The sequence below is a fragment of the Neopsephotus bourkii genome, unplaced genomic scaffold (assembly GCF_033783945.1).
Source record: "Neopsephotus bourkii isolate Nb327-2 ecotype Australia unplaced genomic scaffold, CSIRO-AGI_Nbou_v1 NB_1154, whole genome shotgun sequence".
NCBI classification, from domain to species: domain Eukaryota; kingdom Metazoa; phylum Chordata; class Aves; order Psittaciformes; family Psittacidae; genus Neopsephotus; species Neopsephotus bourkii.
The window spans coordinates 2,653,601-2,672,200 of NW_026901640.1; the positions used below are offsets into that span (position 1 = coordinate 2,653,601).

The following is an 18,600-nucleotide window of genomic DNA, read 5'->3' on the forward strand; positions in this document are numbered from 1 at the left end:
CATCTGTGCAACCAACAGGACTCACCTTCCAGTGGGGACAATCCCTGTGGATGCGCTGCTCCTGAGGAACAGGCAGGAACCATTCCACATCGTTACTTACTCCCCCTTGGCCGTGCTGCAGCTGGAGGCCAACCTTCATAAGAGAGATGTGAAAAGAAGGTGCCAGTTTAGATTTTCATTGCAAACTTAGGACATAAGAGTATGAAGTAGAACAATTACTTTGCCATTGGCTGATTTTGTCACTGCACCTTTCCAGCCACTAGTTAAACATTAAATAGAAGCAAAAATATGAATATAATTCATTTGAAAGTGCTTTCTCATTCCTTTTTGTACCAAGGGTGAAGTGCTAACGCTCAGGACTGGCAGTTAAGTTACATGATGCTGTTTCTTGTGAGTAATATGCCTATATCAAGTTTGCAAGAGAGCTGTGAGTTGGCAGCTGAAACCTCACTGGTTTTCAATCACAAGCCCTGGCAGAAAAGGGGTGAGAGAGGGAAAGAGCAGAAGCTCTTTGTGGTGTTGACATCAGATGACCTAATGTCTGTGCTCCTCTCTCTCTGCTTGAATAAGCTATAAACAGAGCTGAGACAATTTATCCCAATAAAACGGAAATGTTATCATCATTATCTGAAGTATGTACTTGCTTGATCTCCCAAACAAAGACATCAAAGTGACATTAGCAAGACACCCCCTTTGGGACTGGAAAGTTTAGTTCCACTCCAGCATATTCACAGAACCAAGGAATTCACTGCTTGGATTTGGAGAGTTTCTTGTTAAATGACTAAGAACTGCTGGTCATTGAGCACTCGCCTTCCTGCCCAGGACACTGCAGGCTACCAAAGCAGTGTCTATAGACCTGCAAGAGCAAGGTTAAGAATCCTCAGCCTGGTATCTACAAAGTGATGCACTCTGGCCAAGTCTTTCTCAATCCACTGAGATACAACAGGCTACATCAGAGTTAGGGTTCCCTCTCTGGCCCTAAGCCTGACTTATAACCTACTGGGCTGCCAGGTGGGAGGAACTGAGTTCTGACCAAACCTTACTATTTCCCATGTTGCTCTTATGAGTAGAAGAAAGAGGGATCGTCATGAGGGCTGTATTACACAAAGATGGGTGCTCCTGCTCTCACGTGGGGAGGACTGTGAGTCACTTTCTCCATGGGGACTTGATGTGGCATCTGGTGCTGGAAGCTCTGCTCTAGTGGGTTTTGCTACCCAAAGAACTTCTCAGTGAATACAGTGATGCGTATATAATGCTGCTTGACCTTTCTAAGCTCTACACCTTGAGTATTGCAGATCTTCAAGCTATTAAGAAGAAGCAGTTTCTCTTTTTATAGGAGGAATAACAGTACCTACTCTAAGAAGGCATTAGACAAGACATTTGTGTTCTATTAAACAGCGTAGGTCATTTCAGGATGCTGTTAGTAAACCTACTTGGTCCACAAGGAGTTAATTCTCTGCTGGATTTATCAGTTATCAGGAAGATTGTTTGAAGAAAGTACCTGGTCTGACACTTTTCTGCTGTCTCCTCCCTTCTTTGTTCTCTTCTTTCTTTCTTTCTCCGATTACAGTTCCAAAAACAACACCCAATGTCCTGAGGTCAATGGTTAATATTCCCAAGTGTTTATATAGCCTCCAGCAGCAGAGCTCGGGTCCTTCAGCACTGGGCCAGCTCCAGCACCATGCCTCGCTCCTTGCAGATTATCCTGGCCTGCAGGAAATACCTGCTTGTGGTGCTTATACCCCTCTTGTTTCTTCCCTTGCCTCTGGCTGTCCCTACCAAGGTAAGACCACTTGAATTTGACCTCCAAATCTCTCCTTAGAGTTGTTCCTTTTAAATGACAGAGCTGAGGAGAACATAGAGATCCTTCTGCAGAGACGCTTCATTTATGGCTTGAAGATCTTTTTTTGTTTGCTGAGCAGACTCCTTTGACTACTGGTAGTGAGGGAATATAGAAGCCATGGGATGTAGATGGATGAACAGATACATCTGTGATAGCATGTTCTAGAAGAATGCTCAGTGACAAGTGATTTTGTGGCTTTTGCTTTGCTTCTGCCTGATGTTGCAAAGGACTTTCTGTGCTGAAGCTCATACGTGTGAACCTAAGACACAATTTAAGGCTCAATTTTTAATTCCCCTTCTGATTTCCTGAAGGAATGCAGTCCATATTTTCTTTCTGCCTTTCATTTTTTTCCCTTGTTGTCACTGCCAGATAGAAGAGGCGTTTTCCTTGCTCAGAAGAACAAGGCACTCTGATACATGAGGATGAAGCAATAAATATTTCACTCTTTCTTTAGCATATTCCTATAAGAATCTTCCCAAATAGTGATTTGAAACTGAAATTGTCCACCTTCAGAAGACACTTTGCCTAGAATTCCTTCCTTAACTCCAAATCCCTGTAGCATTTGTTGAGGTATTTCTGAGGCACTGATCACTCAAACGCAGCATGCTGAGCAGGCAGACTGCCAGTGCTCTGACTTACTTCTCAGCCTCCCAATCTCTTCATGCAGACAGATCTAATCTCTACTTTTCAGGTCTTTTATTGCAGTCCCAGCATTCGTAAGTCTCAATCTACCTCTCTTGTCACTGCTCTTTGGATGTCAACTCCCAGCTCTTTCCTTCGGTCTCTGCTTGCCCTCAAATCCCTGCTGACTCCCAGTTTCTAGTCTCCTTTGCCAGGCTCCATCCTCACTCCCGTAGTTCTTCCTTGTCTTTTCATGCAGCCTGTCCCAAAGTCCTTTCCTCCTCACAGCAGTCTTTTTGGAGCTATGTTATCCAAGACTCTGGAGCTATGGATTGCAAGCAAGAATGAGAGCATGGCACTGGCTTGAGGAGAAATGTGGTAACGGATGAGGAGTGCCCTCTTACTCCCATGCTATGCAAAGAAAATAGCTTAAAGTATCACTTAAACCTTTACTAAGAAGAAAAAACAGGAAAAAGAATCTTATTTTGCTAGTTAACATTCCACAGCCAAAAGGGTTCCTGAAGTTAAAGAGATCTGGCTCAGAACAGTTTTAAGTAGCCAGAAAGAGAGAGATGGGTTTTCTTTGTCCTGAGGCCACCAGCTCAAACTTACTTGCTGGAGTCATTGTTACCATATAGTAAGTCCTTTGTATTGCCTATGGAATGTTTTGGTTCAGTTCCTCTTTCAAAATGACTCTCTTTGGTTTCTAGGTAGTCACTTATAACACAATAAATTCAAACTGTCCTGGACTTTTCCCTTTGCTATCTGTAAGAAGGTTTCTTGTGCTGGGGTTGTGCATCGTGGTATGTTAAGCAGGAAAAGCTGGTGCCTCAGCAGGAGGGGTTGTGAGCACACAACCTACAGAATGGAATGTCACATTTTTCTCTTCTGTCGAGCTATTAACCTGTGCTATAATGACAGCTTTGGGCACTAAACTATTACAAATGAGAGCAAACAATGCTCAAGGTTTTGTCTAATGACAGAGAAATGTCCTTACAGGATAACTGGTCATGTGAAAAGCCTTGTTCCAGCTTCTACTGGGAGCCTGTGCACAGCAGGCTGAGGAGAATAGCACTGGGCCTACAATATATGTTCCAAAGCCCTGCCAGGGTCTCTCAAAAGACATCCACTGGTGTCTATTATGACAAAAAAAGGGAGAAAAAAGGATCATCAACATTGAAAATTGCTTTAAGTGTTTGATGGGATGTGTAGTTAAGGTTTTGAATGCTGTCATTCAAAAATAAGGCTCAGAAAGGTATCTTGTAATCTCTTCATGAATCTCTTTCAGGTTTACTTCTCCAACCCTGCAGCTTTGGTAATTTACCTTTCCTCCAGACTTCTCACCCCCCCCGTTCATCCTTTCCCTTCACCAGCTCCATAACTTCCAGGCTATGTCCAGAAGTCCTCAGCATGTTCTAAAGCATCACAAGTTTGATCCTGCAGGCAGGCATTATCTTAGCTCCTCAGTTTAATCCTCTGTAATCTCACCATTACAACGTCCATCTCTTCATTAATGGTTTCCTTAGTTAGCATCACTACATTTTCATTCAGGTGAGATCAATTTCATATGAATTTCATTCATTCATTCATGTCCACCCTTAATCTAAGCCCACACAACCACTGTTTTCTTCCTTTGGATCTGCAGGTACTTATTATTGGGCCTGTTGCAAAATGAGGAAGACACTGTAACCAGCAGTGTTAGCTTTTCCTTACTCTCTTCATCAGCCCATCTATGTGAAAACCTGTTGTGACAAGTTATCTAGTGTATAGGGACCAAGTTAAATATTTGTATATAAATCTTGGAGTGGTTCTCCAAAGAATTAAAAGTGTTTTCTCAGAAAGAGGAATATAAAATAAGGGATCATACCTCCTTCAAAGAAACAAGATAGAGTCAATGGAAGCTGAAACTGCTCTGTGACTGGTTTGTCAGTGAGCCTTTCAAAGTCTGTACTAAGCTAAAAGTCCAGTGAAGAACAGATAAAGGTATTTAAGGTACAAGGAATCCAGGCTGTTGAAATGAGTTGGGGTTCACCTGAGCCATGCCTGAAACACGTGGAGAAATAGGTGGGGAAACCTTGGCTGGCTCAGTACGTGTTTCTGCACCTCCATCAGCAAAATCCTGAAGCCTGTGCAGGGACTGCCAATCCTTATCATGAAGGGTTCAAAGTCATCAATTTGTTTCTTTTCCTATGGTTCTCTGTTTTCCCCATCAGAGGCCCCCATCTTTTCCTCACAAGGTTGTTGAATTGCTTGTCAGTTGATTACGATCTGCATAGGTAGGAGGATAGATAAGAGGGAAAGACAGAGAATAACATTTTCTCTAACCCCTTTATCAGGCAATGAATATAATTATGGGCTGTTGCTTTCTCAAAGCTTAAGTAAGATGTACAGTCTGTTCTGATTGCATGTACTCTTCTTCTGTCAGGAGGCCCAATGTGGTTATGTTATCATAGTGATGGCACTGTTTTGGTGCACGGAAGCACTGCCGTTGGCTGTCACAGCTCTCCTCCCTGTCCTGCTCTTCCCATTGATGAATATCATGGATTCAACAGCAGTAAGAAATCATACTCTATACATGTTTGCCTGTGTGCTTGTTGGTCAGCTTGTTTGGGGTTTATTTCTAAGGTGATTTTCAGAGCAAAGAAGAGCAAATGGCAGTACTGGTACACAGCAGTCATCTGTCCTCTCCATAGGATAGGACTTGCATGAGCCTAGAGTGAACTCTTGGTGGAGCTGCTAATCTGAATCAAAGCAAATCCACCGTTGAGATGCAATCCATAGTTACTCCATGCTAATGTCTCCAGAACGAGATCCTCCCTCAGAAGACACCTTCTTTCTTGGGTCCTTGTCACTGTTTTCTCTCCCTTGTTCCATGTTACAGGTGTGCCGGGAGTACCTGAAGGACAGCAATATGCTTTTCATTGGGGGACTGCTGATGGCCATCGCTATTGAGCACTGGCACCTACACAAGCGTGTTGCTCTCCGGGTCTTGCTTATCACTGGTGTGAGACCAGCCCTGTGAGTAACACTGTGGGATAAAGGACTTTATGGCATTAGCTGCCCGTCGTCTCCCATGTGAATCTGCAAATTGTACCCCACAAATGCTTTTCTACAGTCCAAGTGAGTTAGTGCCTGAGCAGACCTTGCAAATGAGGATGCTTTGATGTTACAGACCTGGTGTGTCTTTCTGGAATGCCAAATGGCTTTAGGTGGAGAAATAGCAACAAGTCAGTGCCAGAAAGACAAGGGTGCTGCTAGGCTTGGCCAGAAGCACAGCTTTAGACAGTCAGGAAAGACTCCAGCTGAAACACAAAAACATACTCTAACTGAGAGAGAAGAGGAAATAAGGGGATGCTTGTTTTGAAAACAACAAACGTTTACCAGCCTAGATGTTTAAGTTATGCAGAGGCTTCATGGCTCTGTTTAATTTGTCTCAGATCATAAAAAGAGGGAATAGTGAAGGAAATTACAAAGCAATAGAATAAAAACACATACAAGATAAAGCCCTTTTCATCTGATATCTAATCTACATCTCATCTAAAGAATAATTTTGAGACAAATAACAGAGTAATACTGAAACATGGATTAGAATTTTATATGAAGAAAATCTTAAATAATAGAGGGGATAAAATGCCAAAAAAAAAAAAAAAAAGAGAGATCATCTTCCTTACGGCTTAAACTGATTGCCACTTGGGATCAAATTCAGCTTTTCTCTTCGAAATACATAATACATTAATGTGTTGTTTAGGTGGAATGTCTTCTTCAGAATCATGTAGAATAAGCAGGACACTGACTGGATAAACTGCTTCAAGCTCCCAGCTTCCCCTTTCCTAGTGCTAAGAATGTAAAAACATAACTGGCTGAAACGGAAATCTTCCTGTGCCATTCCCAGAGCAGACCAGGGTAGGAGGAAGCACTAGGTGTGAGTTACTAAGCAGTTTCCAGACCAAAAGCTTTGTCAGCAAAGCTTTAGAATGAAGAAAGGGCATCACAGAGCTGAGTTCTGAACTGACTTTTCCAAACCTTTTCACGTCAGACTTCTCATGGGCTTCATGGTTGTGACTGCTTTCCTGTCCATGTGGATCAGCAATACTGCCACCACTGCCATGATGGTCCCAATAGCACAAGCAGTGCTGGAGCAGTTGCACAAGTCAGAAGCAGGGTTTAATTCACCTGGCCAAACATCTGAAAAGATCAATAAAGCCTTTGAACTGCAGGAAGAGTCAACTAAGCCAGGTAGCTCCAAAGGAACAGAGGGAAAAGGTGAGTGGGTTATGGGTGGTTTTCTCTTTGGGGTAACGGAGGATGACCTGAGGCCTTCTTCACTGTCATTAGAGTTGTTAGTAAATTCTGAAAGAAGAATGTACCCAAAGCATTCTGACTGCATCCAATGGCATTTATGAGGCTCTTCCACGAACCAGACAAAAGCATGTTAAGATCTACTGACTTGCTGAAGTTACAAACAGATTGAAAAGATGAAAATATGATAATTAATCAATGAAACAGCAAAATGTGCAAATTCTCACTTACCAGAAGCCTTTATATTAGGTTTGATATTTCACTCTGTGATTATATTAGTTCAATTGTTATCTACTGTGTAACTTATCAGATAAGAGGAAATTCCTAAGGGAAAATTTCATGCCAGAAGGGTAGAGATTAAAATGATCTTTCTAATCCAAAGGTATGCAATCATACAACAATCTCTCTTTACCAGCTGTCTTGCCTTCTTCCCCTCTTTGAGACCACTCAAAATGCAAATCTCAGTGCCAGGAGTGAGGTGCTGGTACAGAACAAGTTCTCTTCAGTCCAACTCCTCTCCTGGAATTCTTTGTCTATTGTGTCTTAGCCTTGAAATACTGTATTATGCAGGCACAAGATCTTTTCCTACCCAATCTAGCACCTGTAACACTTTTGTTCTTGTCTTGGGACCTAGGTAATAGTTATGCCCTGACAATCGAGGAAGATAAAAAGAGAAATGAAAATTTGCTAGAGGAGAAACACAAGAAACTCAGCAAGGGAATGTCTCTCTCTATTTGTTACTCAGCCAGTATTGGAGGGATTGCAACTCTAACTGGGACAACACCAAATCTGATACTGCAAGGACAAGTTGATGAGTAAGTCTGGCTGAATTTGGGGTTACATACCCATTAAAGTGCATCATTCTGCCACAGCTGACTTCCAGCCAACACAGAGAAGAAAAATACCCATTTAGTAACTTTCTGGGAAGTCAGCTTGTCTTCCTTAGTGGGTCTCAGTACCTCTGCTTTTTTGAACCATTAAATACAAAAGAGTGCAGAGTTTTGGATGCTAACAGCCATCTGCATTCCACAGGCTCTTTCCTGAAAATGGCCATATCATCAACTTTGCCTCTTGGTTCTCCTTTGCCTTCCCCACCATGATCTTGTTACTGGCTTTGACGTGGATTTGGCTGCTGATACTGTACTTGGGCTTTAAGTAAGTACCCTTTACACACTGTATTACAGCTGACAAGCCTGTTATCAAGTATTCGTTACATGTTGGAACACAAGTGATGCTTTTAGTGGTGAGCTTATGCTTGAAATTCAGACAGCAAGTGACAAGTCCTCACATACAACAGACACTACCAGAGCAGCATACTAAGTATCTATTAAAATACTGTAACTTTGCCTCTGAGGAATCTGATCAAACCCCTGCTAAGTACACTTGGTAGATGAAAACATGAAGTTATAACTGCATACAACCTGTTCTGCAGCATTGCTTTCAGGTCCTGAAAGACTGTTGTGCTTCAAACCAGGAATTTAATTTCTACTTACACTTGGTAAATACCTTTGTGACAAGAGTTGCTCCAGACCTAGGGGATCAGGACTGTGTCATTCCCACTGGTAACCACCCCATACCACCAGCTTGCACTGTCTACTACTTTAATACTTAGCGTATCACTTTTGCATTATCCCCATCGTCCTCTCTTTTAAACTGAAAGAGTGCTGTAATACCTGAAATATATAATACCACCAGTTTCAGCTGGAAATTCCACTTTTAAAACTCTCCTTTTCCATAATTTTAAAAAGCTTGGCAACTGTTTACTTCCTGGTGATCATGTAGTCTTGTCACTCACACACCAACATTGCCATTATTTCCCATGTGTCCGTATAGCATCCCTGCCTGTCTGTAGAGGATGAGTTTTTAGGGGCAGGAAGCTCCTCTCTGGTCATCTTGGTAATACACAGTACAATGCAGTTACTATCCAACACCTGTGGCTGCTGATGTGATGATAATATATATGATTTCTATATGCATATATAAATACTTCTATCTAAAAGACAATATGACCATGTATAACATTTGGATTCTTACCTCTAAGGATATCTGGCAAATTTCTCTGATATTTCTTGTCCATTTTCTTCTAGTTTTCATGAGAACTTTGGGTGTGCTACAAATGCCTCTGCAAAGGCAAAGGAGCAACAGGCCTATGACATTATCAAGGAAGAGAGCAAGAAACTGGGCCCAATGAAATTTGCAGAAATAGCAGTTTTGGTCCTCTTTGTACTACTGGTAGTGCTCTGGTTTACAAGAGATCCTGGCTTCATCCCAGGCTGGGCAACAGTTCTGTTCAACAAAAATGATACGAGGTATAACCCCTTCTCCTCCTCACTTGGAATAAAGTAAGCTAGATTTAATGGAAATGAGAACAGAGCTGAACTGAATATCTGCCTGACCTCTTGCAGCTATGTCACTGATGCTACAGTTGCCATCTTCATCTCGGTTCTGTTGTTCATCATCCCTTCTGACATGTCAATCAGTTTCAGAGACAATGACCAAACGGGTATGTTGACATGAAACAAGAATTCAAACTGCTCTTCCTGCATAGCTGTAATGCTTTAGGATAGGCAAGGCACATAGCTCATGAAAGTTCTCTGGTTTTGTAATTTAACTAAGTAGGAAACACTTACCCCAGCAATGTTCTGGACACTAGTATACACATCTGTAAAAGCTGCTGGAGTCTTCAGGAGAGAATACATTACTTACCAGATATGTTGCCATACTTTTCCCTCCCTCTTACCTTCACTCTATCATGCCTTTTGGAGCAGCTACACATCACTCATAAGTATTTTTGCAAGTCAAGTTTTAAATCTTTGTTGATGATGGCTTTAAGAGATAATTTCAGTCTACTTGAATCTTGCTGGCAGAAGTGTTCCCTGATATTCAAACTAAACTCACCTCCCTCCGGGAAGTTCTCTTTTCTCTGGAGGATGCAACAATGGCTTACAAAGTCTTTCTGGCTTTTAGGCAGCAAGCCAAGGATCCAAGCACCCCCAGCTCTCCTGGACTGGAAAGTGGTTCACCAGAAAATGCCATGGAACATTGTGTTTCTGCTGGGAGGTGGCTTTGCCTTAGCCAAAGGCAGTGAGGTAACACTCCTCTGCTTACCTGGTATTTGTGTCTTCCTGGGTGTTTTCCATCTTGCTTTCCATGAGTGCTCTCCCAGAACACAAGAGGGCATGCTGGTAGCACTAAACATGCATCTCCCCAGCTAGTGGCAGTAGGACAGACTGCCTTAGGAGGAATCCTGTGAGGAGAACAAATCCTTATTGTTGCTTGTGCAACTGGGATGGTACTACCAATCCAGGCAGCACATTAACTGTGCTTCTAGAAGAGTGGATGATTAAGAAACTACCCCAACACATTGAAGGTTTTATTAAATAAACCTTAACTGATGTGGGAAGAATGAGGAGATGATGTGCCCAGGATGGGTCTCCAAACTATTTCAAACTAACTACTTATGGAAATAGGATTTAAATTAAATTAGAAGACAAATGCAGAGCTAGCTGGAGAACCTTCAGAAGCAGATAAAAATGTTTAGATTGAAACAAAAAGCCCTGAATATTGATCATGTGTAATAATGACCTGACCAGAGAAATAATTATTTGCCATGAATAACATACTATAATGCAGTATCTTTTTCTTATTTCAAATTCTTTGGAAGGAAAAGCATGTTTATTGTTATTTAGCCTACCAAATAATTGTATCTATGAGCATTACCTTTTACTTGTTCTATAGAAAGCAGTTTGCATGAGAGCCCTATAAGAAGGGAAGGTAGAATCAATATGAGAAATGTAACTGGACTGTGATGTGGCTATTTCTTCTCCAGCCGACTATCCTGACAGACCTCTTTCCTCTGTTACAGGAGTCTCAGCTGTCCTCATGGTTAGGAAGCAAACTGAGTCCTCTGCAGCAAATCCCTCAACCAGCTATTGTTCTCCTGTTGTGTCTCCTTATTGCCACTTTCACTGAGTGTGCCAGCAATGTGGCCACCACCACCCTCTTCCTCCCTATTCTGGCTTCAATGGTAAGTTCCAGCATTTCAAAACACTCTTATAAGAATAGCTTTCAACTCTTTCCCAAGCATATATCTGCTCAATTATAAATAACTGGCTAACACAGCCAAGCACTTGTTTGTGTATCTGATATAATCTACATATATGTATGTGCATGCATATATACTCGCACACACTGTGCTTAGTTCAACCTTTCTAAAACCATTGCTGCTGAAAAATAAAGGGATTAAATTCATTGGCATATTAGACTTTGCCTTCTGGCCTAAACAACCTCATGAGGTCACTGCCAGCTGTACTTGTTTTTTCCTATTTGTTCTGCATAGAGACAGCACCAGCAGCAGCATTTGCTTCCCTGCAACATTCCATTACTGTATTTCACTCCGACCACTGGCCTTCCAGAAGCCTCTGAAGGTGATAGCATTAGTCAGGCTCCATGACCTAATTCAGATTTTTGCATTTCCACAGGAGATTCCTGTTGCTGGGGTAGACATAGTTCTGCAGCACGAAAAGCTGGTTCCAGACAGAAACTGCAATAAGCTCCACCAAGATCTGTTTGCATAGGCCACAGTCTCCAGCTAACCCCTAAACCAGTCACCTTCAGAGCTTGAGCTACCCTGTTTCCTCTGATAACAGAGTTTTCTTCTTAACCAGTTTGAAGCAACATTTTTCCTGCTTTTAGAGTGGAGTACAACCATTATTAATTTATACTGCAGGAGTGATCAGATTCCACCATCAGGAACACAAAGCACTGACCACAAAATCACTTCTTGCATTTGCTGCATACAGGCATTGGCTGGAATTTGCTAAAGCAGAACCAACATTTCAGTGGCTGCAGTGTTTGTAAAAGAATGAGGTTTCTGACATAACAAATACAGTCTCTGCCAAAAGATTTCTATGTGGGTTTGTCTATCAAAACCATCATATTTGCTCTCCCTCCATGCACAGGCTGAAGCAATCTGCCTCAATCCACTCTATGTCATGCTGCCCTGTACACTTTCTGCATCGTTGGCATTCATGCTCCCAGTGGCCACACCTGCTAATGCTATTGTCTTCTCATATGGACACCTGAAAGTGATAGATATGGTGAGTGAAAGAACCTTCTTTTCAGAATTTTCATCATTATAAAGAATAGCAGCACTCATAAAGATGCCCTTGAGATTTAAAGAACAGGCAAGGCCTCTTGAAGATGTTCCAGTAAGATGTTGCTGTCAATGAGAAATGGCAATGTCTAACTGATTGAAAAAGCCAAAGGTGGATCATAGAGATGTGAGAGTCCAACCACCTGGACAGTCCTGCAGGTACAAGGGGAAAGCCCAGCCCATGTCACTAGGCTGCCCTGATGCCCTTTCTCACTATATTAGGGAAAGACTGACAAGGATACCATGTCTCTTGATAACTTTTCTAACCTATGATTGATCCAAGAAGAAGTCCAAAGTAACATTAGAGACAAACATCAGGTCAGAAGAGAAAGTCCCACAAAAGTGGATTAAAAGGATTTCAGAACTTATAGTTTTATCCAGTGGAAACTTATTTTTCCCTAATACAAATTATATTTGTGAAGAAAATCAACTTTGGTGTAAATGGATGGAGTTCTGATGGTCTTGTAAAAAAGGTCAAAGATAAAACCTAACCATACACAAAACCCTAATCATCAAGGAATTAAAAAGAGCTCAGTTCAACTTGTAACCTTTGTCTTTTATAATTCCAGGCCAAATCTGGGTTTGTACTCAACATTCTAGGAGTTCTGATGATAAATCTAGCCATCAACACCTGGGCTTCATCTTTGTTCCAACTGCAAACTTTCCCATCTTGGGCAAATAAGACAGGTACATGCCCATAATACGAAGAGGCAAGAAAGCAACAACAGTTTCTGTTGGAACTGCAGCAAGAGCAAGACTATCATCTATATGTGTTTTGCCAAGGCACTGGTTAAGAGACAGGCCTGGAAAAGGACAAGCCACCTACAAGCAAAATCACTCTGTTGATAACAGCAATAAAATTGCCTAACAGTGCTGTTTAGCTGGCAATTTCGTTACCCCAGAAAAGGTAACCTTTGGCTTTCCAACTGTCCCAGGTATCTTCAGGTTTTCTGTCTCTGCAAGGGTAGATTTTCCCCAAGTGCTACACTGCTTTTCCAGCTCCTCCTGCAGAATGTGAAATCTGCAGCGAGAAAGAAGAGAGGTGTGTATAGAAAGAAGAGACTCTACATTGCTGGTCTCCTGATCCTGATGAGTATGTGTTGACACGATCTGCTGTGTATGTGTCCAAGATGTACATGACTGTTAAATTCTCTGTGGGCATTTCCAGCAAGACATGTGCTGTATGATTACAGACAAGTCCCATATTGTCAGCCCACTCTATCACTTTGAAACGTATTTATTTGCAGTCCACTTATGAATGTAAAAGACTATTTTATTCCTAGAATGTCTCTCCCATTGTTATTTATGTAAGATTACAGCTTGTGAGGTCATGATAATAAGAGCAATATTCTTTTGAGAAGGAGAGAATCCCTGTGTCCTAAAATATACATGATTGAATTAAAGATTTTTTTATGTACCCCTGTGTTATGGAGAATTTTCCCATTATATATCAGTGCTTCTGTCTTCCATGTGTCAGCTGCTTGTGTGTGGGCTTACTTAAAATATCTTTAAATCATCAGAGAAGTTAACATAATTGATTTACTCTTATTGTTAAAGTAATCATTACTTCATTATTAAGAGTACAATTTTCTTGGGATCTCAAACCCAAGATCTTCCTTTACAAAAGCCTCTAATACTGTTAAATATTTAATCCTATTCTGCTGGAACTGACAAAGATACTAGAATATCCAAAGACACTTTGTTAAATCAAGCACTTAGTGCCATAAATGGGCTCAGACACACCAGTTATATAATAGGTGCCCTTGAACTCTGCACTAAATGCTTTGTTTTGTTGTTGCCTGCCCAAAGTCTACTGCATTTCTGAAGTCCCACTTGAACCCTGCAGGTTCAATGAGAGTGAACATGTGTGATTTTCACTCTGAAATAGCATGCATGCTCTTCAGAATCTTTCTTCTTTCTCTATGGTAATTATGAGGTGACAAGGACAGAGTGCAGTGTACATGTGATTTATGAGATGTTAGAATTCACTGACCTGCAGTAGTTTATTTCCAGTTCCAACCGTCAAGACAGCTCTTGTATCTGCTGCTCACTGATTCCCTTTGCATTCATGGCTTCATTGCTCAGAAAAATCACCTACTCAGAAAGAACAGTTTGGTATTAATCCTTCAGTGGCTTTGAAAGATAGTGTTTGATTTGACATGTGATAGGGATCCAATAAACTATCCACAGCACGAAGGAAAGGCATTTATTCTCTTTTGCTAATGAGCTCCTGGGTAATTGATTTCAATCACATAATGACTTGCTCAGGCCACTGCTAAACCACTCACTCACCTTCTTTCCCTTTGCATTTACCTCTATCAAATAAAATAAATCTGTCTAAATATTTTCATTACCCTGCTCACCCTGTGTCTGAGCACCCAAAAATGACAAACTCAAGCAGATGATTTGCTGGAAGCCTCTCCCTTCTTTGCTCTTTGTCTACAGCATCAGGGCACTGTGCATAGCTTTTGTTTGCTTTTTGTTTTCTTTGAAACACATGCCCAGAGTTTACATGTCCTTCTAAATTACTGCTTAGCTAAGCAGGAAATGGAGCATTCTTATAACATATCCCATCAGCCTCTCCTTCCAGCCCTTTAAAAGTGTGTTATGATTCTTTGAAGTCTTTTCTATTAGTCTACATTATTCAGAGGCTGTGGTGTGCATAACTACATGCAGGAGCACAGGTGCAATCTTTATGGCAACCTCAAGAAGAAAGAAGAGAGACATCAAGTAGCACAGAGTGTCATGGGGCCAATGCAATAACACTGGGTGTTCCATGTTCATTAGCATGTATATCAAGGTTAGCCCTAGAAAAGGGCTGCAGTGAAAGTTACACAAGGGGGATGTACAGATGCTCAGCTCCTAGAAGAATAGGGGTGAAAAGCTGTAATCTGGAGACAGAGAAGTCAACAATAATGTCAGGGTATAAGCAGAACGGACAATTTCATTAATAGTTCCCACCTTGAAGTGATGGTAGTAGCAAGTATGCACTGGGCAGTTTATTGCCCTGGGTGTGTCTGAGCACAGGAGTAGTTGAGGTGCAGCTAAATATAGTGTGCTTGTGCAAAACCCAGTAACACTATTAAAAACGTTCATCATTTTGTAAGCAAAGCAGGTAGAAAGTGTTTCTAAGCCCCATTATTACACAGATCACCTTTGAAGGGTGGTTCCCCATTATGTTTCCAGATATTGCCCTCAAGGAGTGGCTCTATTTCCCATTGTGTGATCAAATTTCACAATCTTCTGTGAAACTGCCAGCTCAGCACCTGCTGTACTTAGGTGTGATTTCCAATGCAGCTCTTCATTTTGGGGTTGACACTCAGTTGGTTTTACATAGGAGCTGTAAGTGATAAATTTGTTAATGAGAAGGGGCTGTCTACCTCCTTGCCTGCCTTGTCTAAAAAGCAAGTGCTCTTCAAAACCACAAAATACAGGTTTCCCACAGTATATGCCAGTGAGTAAGTGGGTGACTCGCAGTCACCTCCTCCATTTTCCCTGCAGTTATGGTGCTGTCTTGCCTTGCCTTGCCCAGACACACGCACACACACACGCACACACACACACACACGTTCTACAGGCACATACATGTACACCTAAGAGAATGTCAAGGATTTAGCCCAGTAAAACATATGCATTTCTACAACCTATGGCCCCACAGAAATCCAGCTTGATGTTAAGCAGGCTAAGACAACAATGAAAATAGCTTACGAGTGAGAAAGGCACTTCATCATAAACATCTTACCAGCAATTTGTAAAGTGGCATTTAAGTGATGCAAGGGTCACTTCAGCAAGCACTGGAATCATAAACAGACTTAACAGTCAATTTTCAAGCCAAAACAGGTTAAAGCTAATCCTCAACTTGGTTTGGAGAAACCAAAAACTTGCTTCCAGTCACTTAAAAGGTATTAAAATGAACTTTAAGGAAGCCTTGTTGTAGAGCACTGACACCTTGAAATATATCTAGATCTTACAACTTAATTCCTAGGCTTTCATTAAACAAAACAAAAAAAACTGCTTTGAAGGAAACTTTCTCATATAATAGACATAAAATAACTCTCAAACAGATGACAGATATTTCAGAAAACAAAAGACAAACCAACAGAGACGTGAAGGTCCAGTGTTTTATCTAGCAGCCATCAGCACGTATGTAAATCTGGGCCTTTCCCCCAGAGCTGTAAGAGCAGCTCCCCTCTCATGCTTGAAGGCAATTCCTCCCTTAGGTAATGATGGCATGCAGTCAGCAGTGTGTCCAGGGGCAGGGGGTTGGGACTAGCTGGTTTTAAGCTCCTTTCCAAGCCTAACTATTCTACGATTCTATGATATTAGTGTAAAAGTGCAGCTCTCTCCATTTGGCATATTTGTTCAGGAACACAACTCTCTGCTCTCAGTTACCATGTTGGGTTTAGTGTATGCAAAGGCAGAAACAGAGTTTATCGTTTCTGCAATGATGAATAACTAAATAGAGAACAGAAAATAGACATAAAAGGGCTTAGGAAATACGTAACTTGAAAACATCAAGGAATTTCACAACCCTCCATTTTTTTCCAACACGGAACCAATAAAACTATTTACAACTTGATTCACTGAACTTTACGACTGGAGTTAGTAATGACCAAGTGCCAAAGTCTGGAAATGAAGTGGTTTGAATGTACTAATCACCTGGTGTCCAGAATAACAACTGTTTAATACAACTTAATCACTACTGTCAATGCTGTGCATTTTCTCCTATTAAAGAAACATTTAATATTATTTATCCTTTAATCATACTTAACAGACTGAAAACGTCAGGTTGCTATTCATGGTGTAGAGTCCCTCGCCCTGTGCCATCTAGTGGCTGCAGGCACTGCACCAGGGCATGCCCAAGGTTCCCAAAACAAGGCCAAGCACCCAGGCTGGTGTTGATCTTCCTTGGAAAACACTTTTAAATAGCTAAAGGGAAAGTCACAGAACAAGAGGAACACTTTTGAAAGGCAGTGCAGGACAGGAGAGCTGCAAAATTAATGTAATTGATTCAAATTGGCAAAAAGAGAAAACCCCAAAGCAACAAAGCACAAGCTTGAAAACAGAGAAGGAACAGAGCGGTTAATTCAGGGGTTCAACACTTCTGTCTCATTAGACATGATTTAGATCAGACTAGAAGCAACTGCTTGAAGGCTCAGACCTTTTGTGCTTGTGTAAGACATCTCTCTTGCTAAAGCTCTAGTTGTGATTGCTGTTAGATGATACTGTGCTCTAAATACTATCAACGAAAACATCAAAACTTCATACTGCTTCAAGTTTATACTATTCAAGCAACTTCAGGTTGGTGTTGAGGTTCTCTTGCCAACCCAGCAATCTCATTTCCCTTGATCCTTGGCCAGTCAATGAGAAGTAGAACGATTTCAAGTTTTCCCAATACCTGCCCCTGGGACCTGGGGCTTTCCATGCTTTGGAAGGAAAGGAAAACCATAGGACACCAAATGTCATCAATTCTGCTGATTACAGAGCTGATTTCTTTCTATAAAGCAAAAATGGTCAGAGTTGTCCATGAAACTAATGTCTGTATTACTGTGGAATTGCACAATGTCAGAAGAGCAAGTTGTGTGCACTAGCAGAAAGGGAACGCAGCCTGGGTACAGTTAGCGGCTGCAGCAGCAGTTTCCCTGGTTGCCTATCAAAGGGATCTTACACAGTGAGTAGTGGTTGTTCTGGGGCAGTTGTAGTGCCTGCAAAGGGAAAGACACGTTTCCCTTTTTGCTGTAGGACTCTCCTGATGAGACTTGCCAGAAAATTCAAAAGGATCCTCTTTATTTTTTAAGATGTCTGTCACCCGAAGGGAGGTTGAATTTTCCTCTTTATTCTTACCTCTGGCAATATCATTCCAGCTCCATGAAACATGCAATCATAAATCACTTGCCTGCATTGCAGATAACACAGTTGTACAATGCAACTTCCTCACACCTGTGCTTTTTCTTTTCTCCTTGAACCTAAGCAAGTGGTGTTGTGGTATCTAGAGTTACAATTGGTACTAAAGAAATCGTAGTCTCAGAAGATACCACCCAGCCAATGTGAAATAATCACTGTCATTCCTTTAGTGTTACATCTTTATAATCCAGGCTACATAAAAAATAGTGACATCATCATGACTTTGAGAGACTTGCAAGCTTAGGGATGAAGCCAGAGCAGTTCTTCCTCTAATTAGTGGCAAAAGGCAACAACCACAGTGAGCACACAAGTCCTTCTGCATAGTCACAAAAGAGCAGAGAATGGCCCAGAGAAACCAAACTCCTCTGTCACAGTCATCCATTATGTCTTCATTTAAGATGCTCCGACAGTGGACAGAAAACATGATGTGTGCACAAGACAAAACCAAACCTCTGAAATGCATTCAGCAAAGCGTAGCTGCCAGAGGGACGGGTGCTGGCTGCCATCCTGGCTCCAGACACAACAGTCTTTCTCCCCACATGTTGTGTGGAAGTGCAGGGATTTTCTCTCTTTCTCTATTTTGGCACAGATACTGTCAGGTTAAAACCATGCACTTCATTAGCCTAGAAAACTCTTTGGTGTGTTTACACTGTAACCACACACCTGTATCTCAGAAATAGGAGACAACTGATGGGGAAAGGGGAGGGGACTGACATCTTTAGCTTCCTCTGCACCAGGTGCAGTCAGGCATGTAATATCTTTTTAGCCACTATTTTGA

At 41.5% G+C, this 18,600-nt stretch overlaps 1 protein-coding gene and 2 long non-coding RNA genes across 6 annotated transcripts in view; 1 reads left to right on the forward strand and 2 right to left on the reverse strand.

Annotated features, from left to right (window-relative positions):
* Positions 1-25: 25 nt before the first annotated feature.
* Positions 26-8,911, reverse strand: LOC133217746 (uncharacterized). Its single transcript, XR_009726952.1, has 3 exons — positions 8,798-8,911; positions 6,488-6,649; positions 26-133 (listed from the first exon to the last, which is right to left on the reverse strand). It is a non-coding gene; the product is annotated as an uncharacterized LOC133217746 (long non-coding RNA).
* On the forward strand, positions 1,571-13,335 carry SLC13A2 (solute carrier family 13 member 2). The gene is made up of 12 exons (XM_061363450.1): positions 1,571-1,783; positions 4,890-5,018; positions 5,346-5,482; positions 6,501-6,727; positions 7,398-7,578; positions 7,796-7,918; positions 8,851-9,072; positions 9,169-9,266; positions 9,731-9,852; positions 10,629-10,790; positions 11,725-11,862; positions 12,488-13,335. The coding sequence occupies exons 1-12, from the start codon at positions 1,682-1,684 to the stop codon at positions 12,617-12,619; spliced, it is 1,773 nt and encodes a 590-aa protein (XP_061219434.1). The 5' UTR covers positions 1,571-1,681; the 3' UTR covers positions 12,620-13,335.
* A 1,387-nt stretch (positions 13,336-14,722) lies between these two features.
* The window catches only part of LOC133217735 (uncharacterized), a 42,318-nt gene continuing 38,440 nt past the window's right edge, over positions 14,723-18,600 (reverse strand). For 2 of the 4 annotated variants that reach the window (XR_009726944.1, XR_009726943.1), the window contains one exon: positions 16,584-18,414. This is a non-coding gene — a long non-coding RNA (uncharacterized LOC133217735). Of the gene's footprint in view, positions 14,810-16,583; positions 18,415-18,600 lie in introns of those variants that run through there. The other 2 variants (XR_009726945.1, XR_009726946.1) reach the window with 2 other exon arrangements.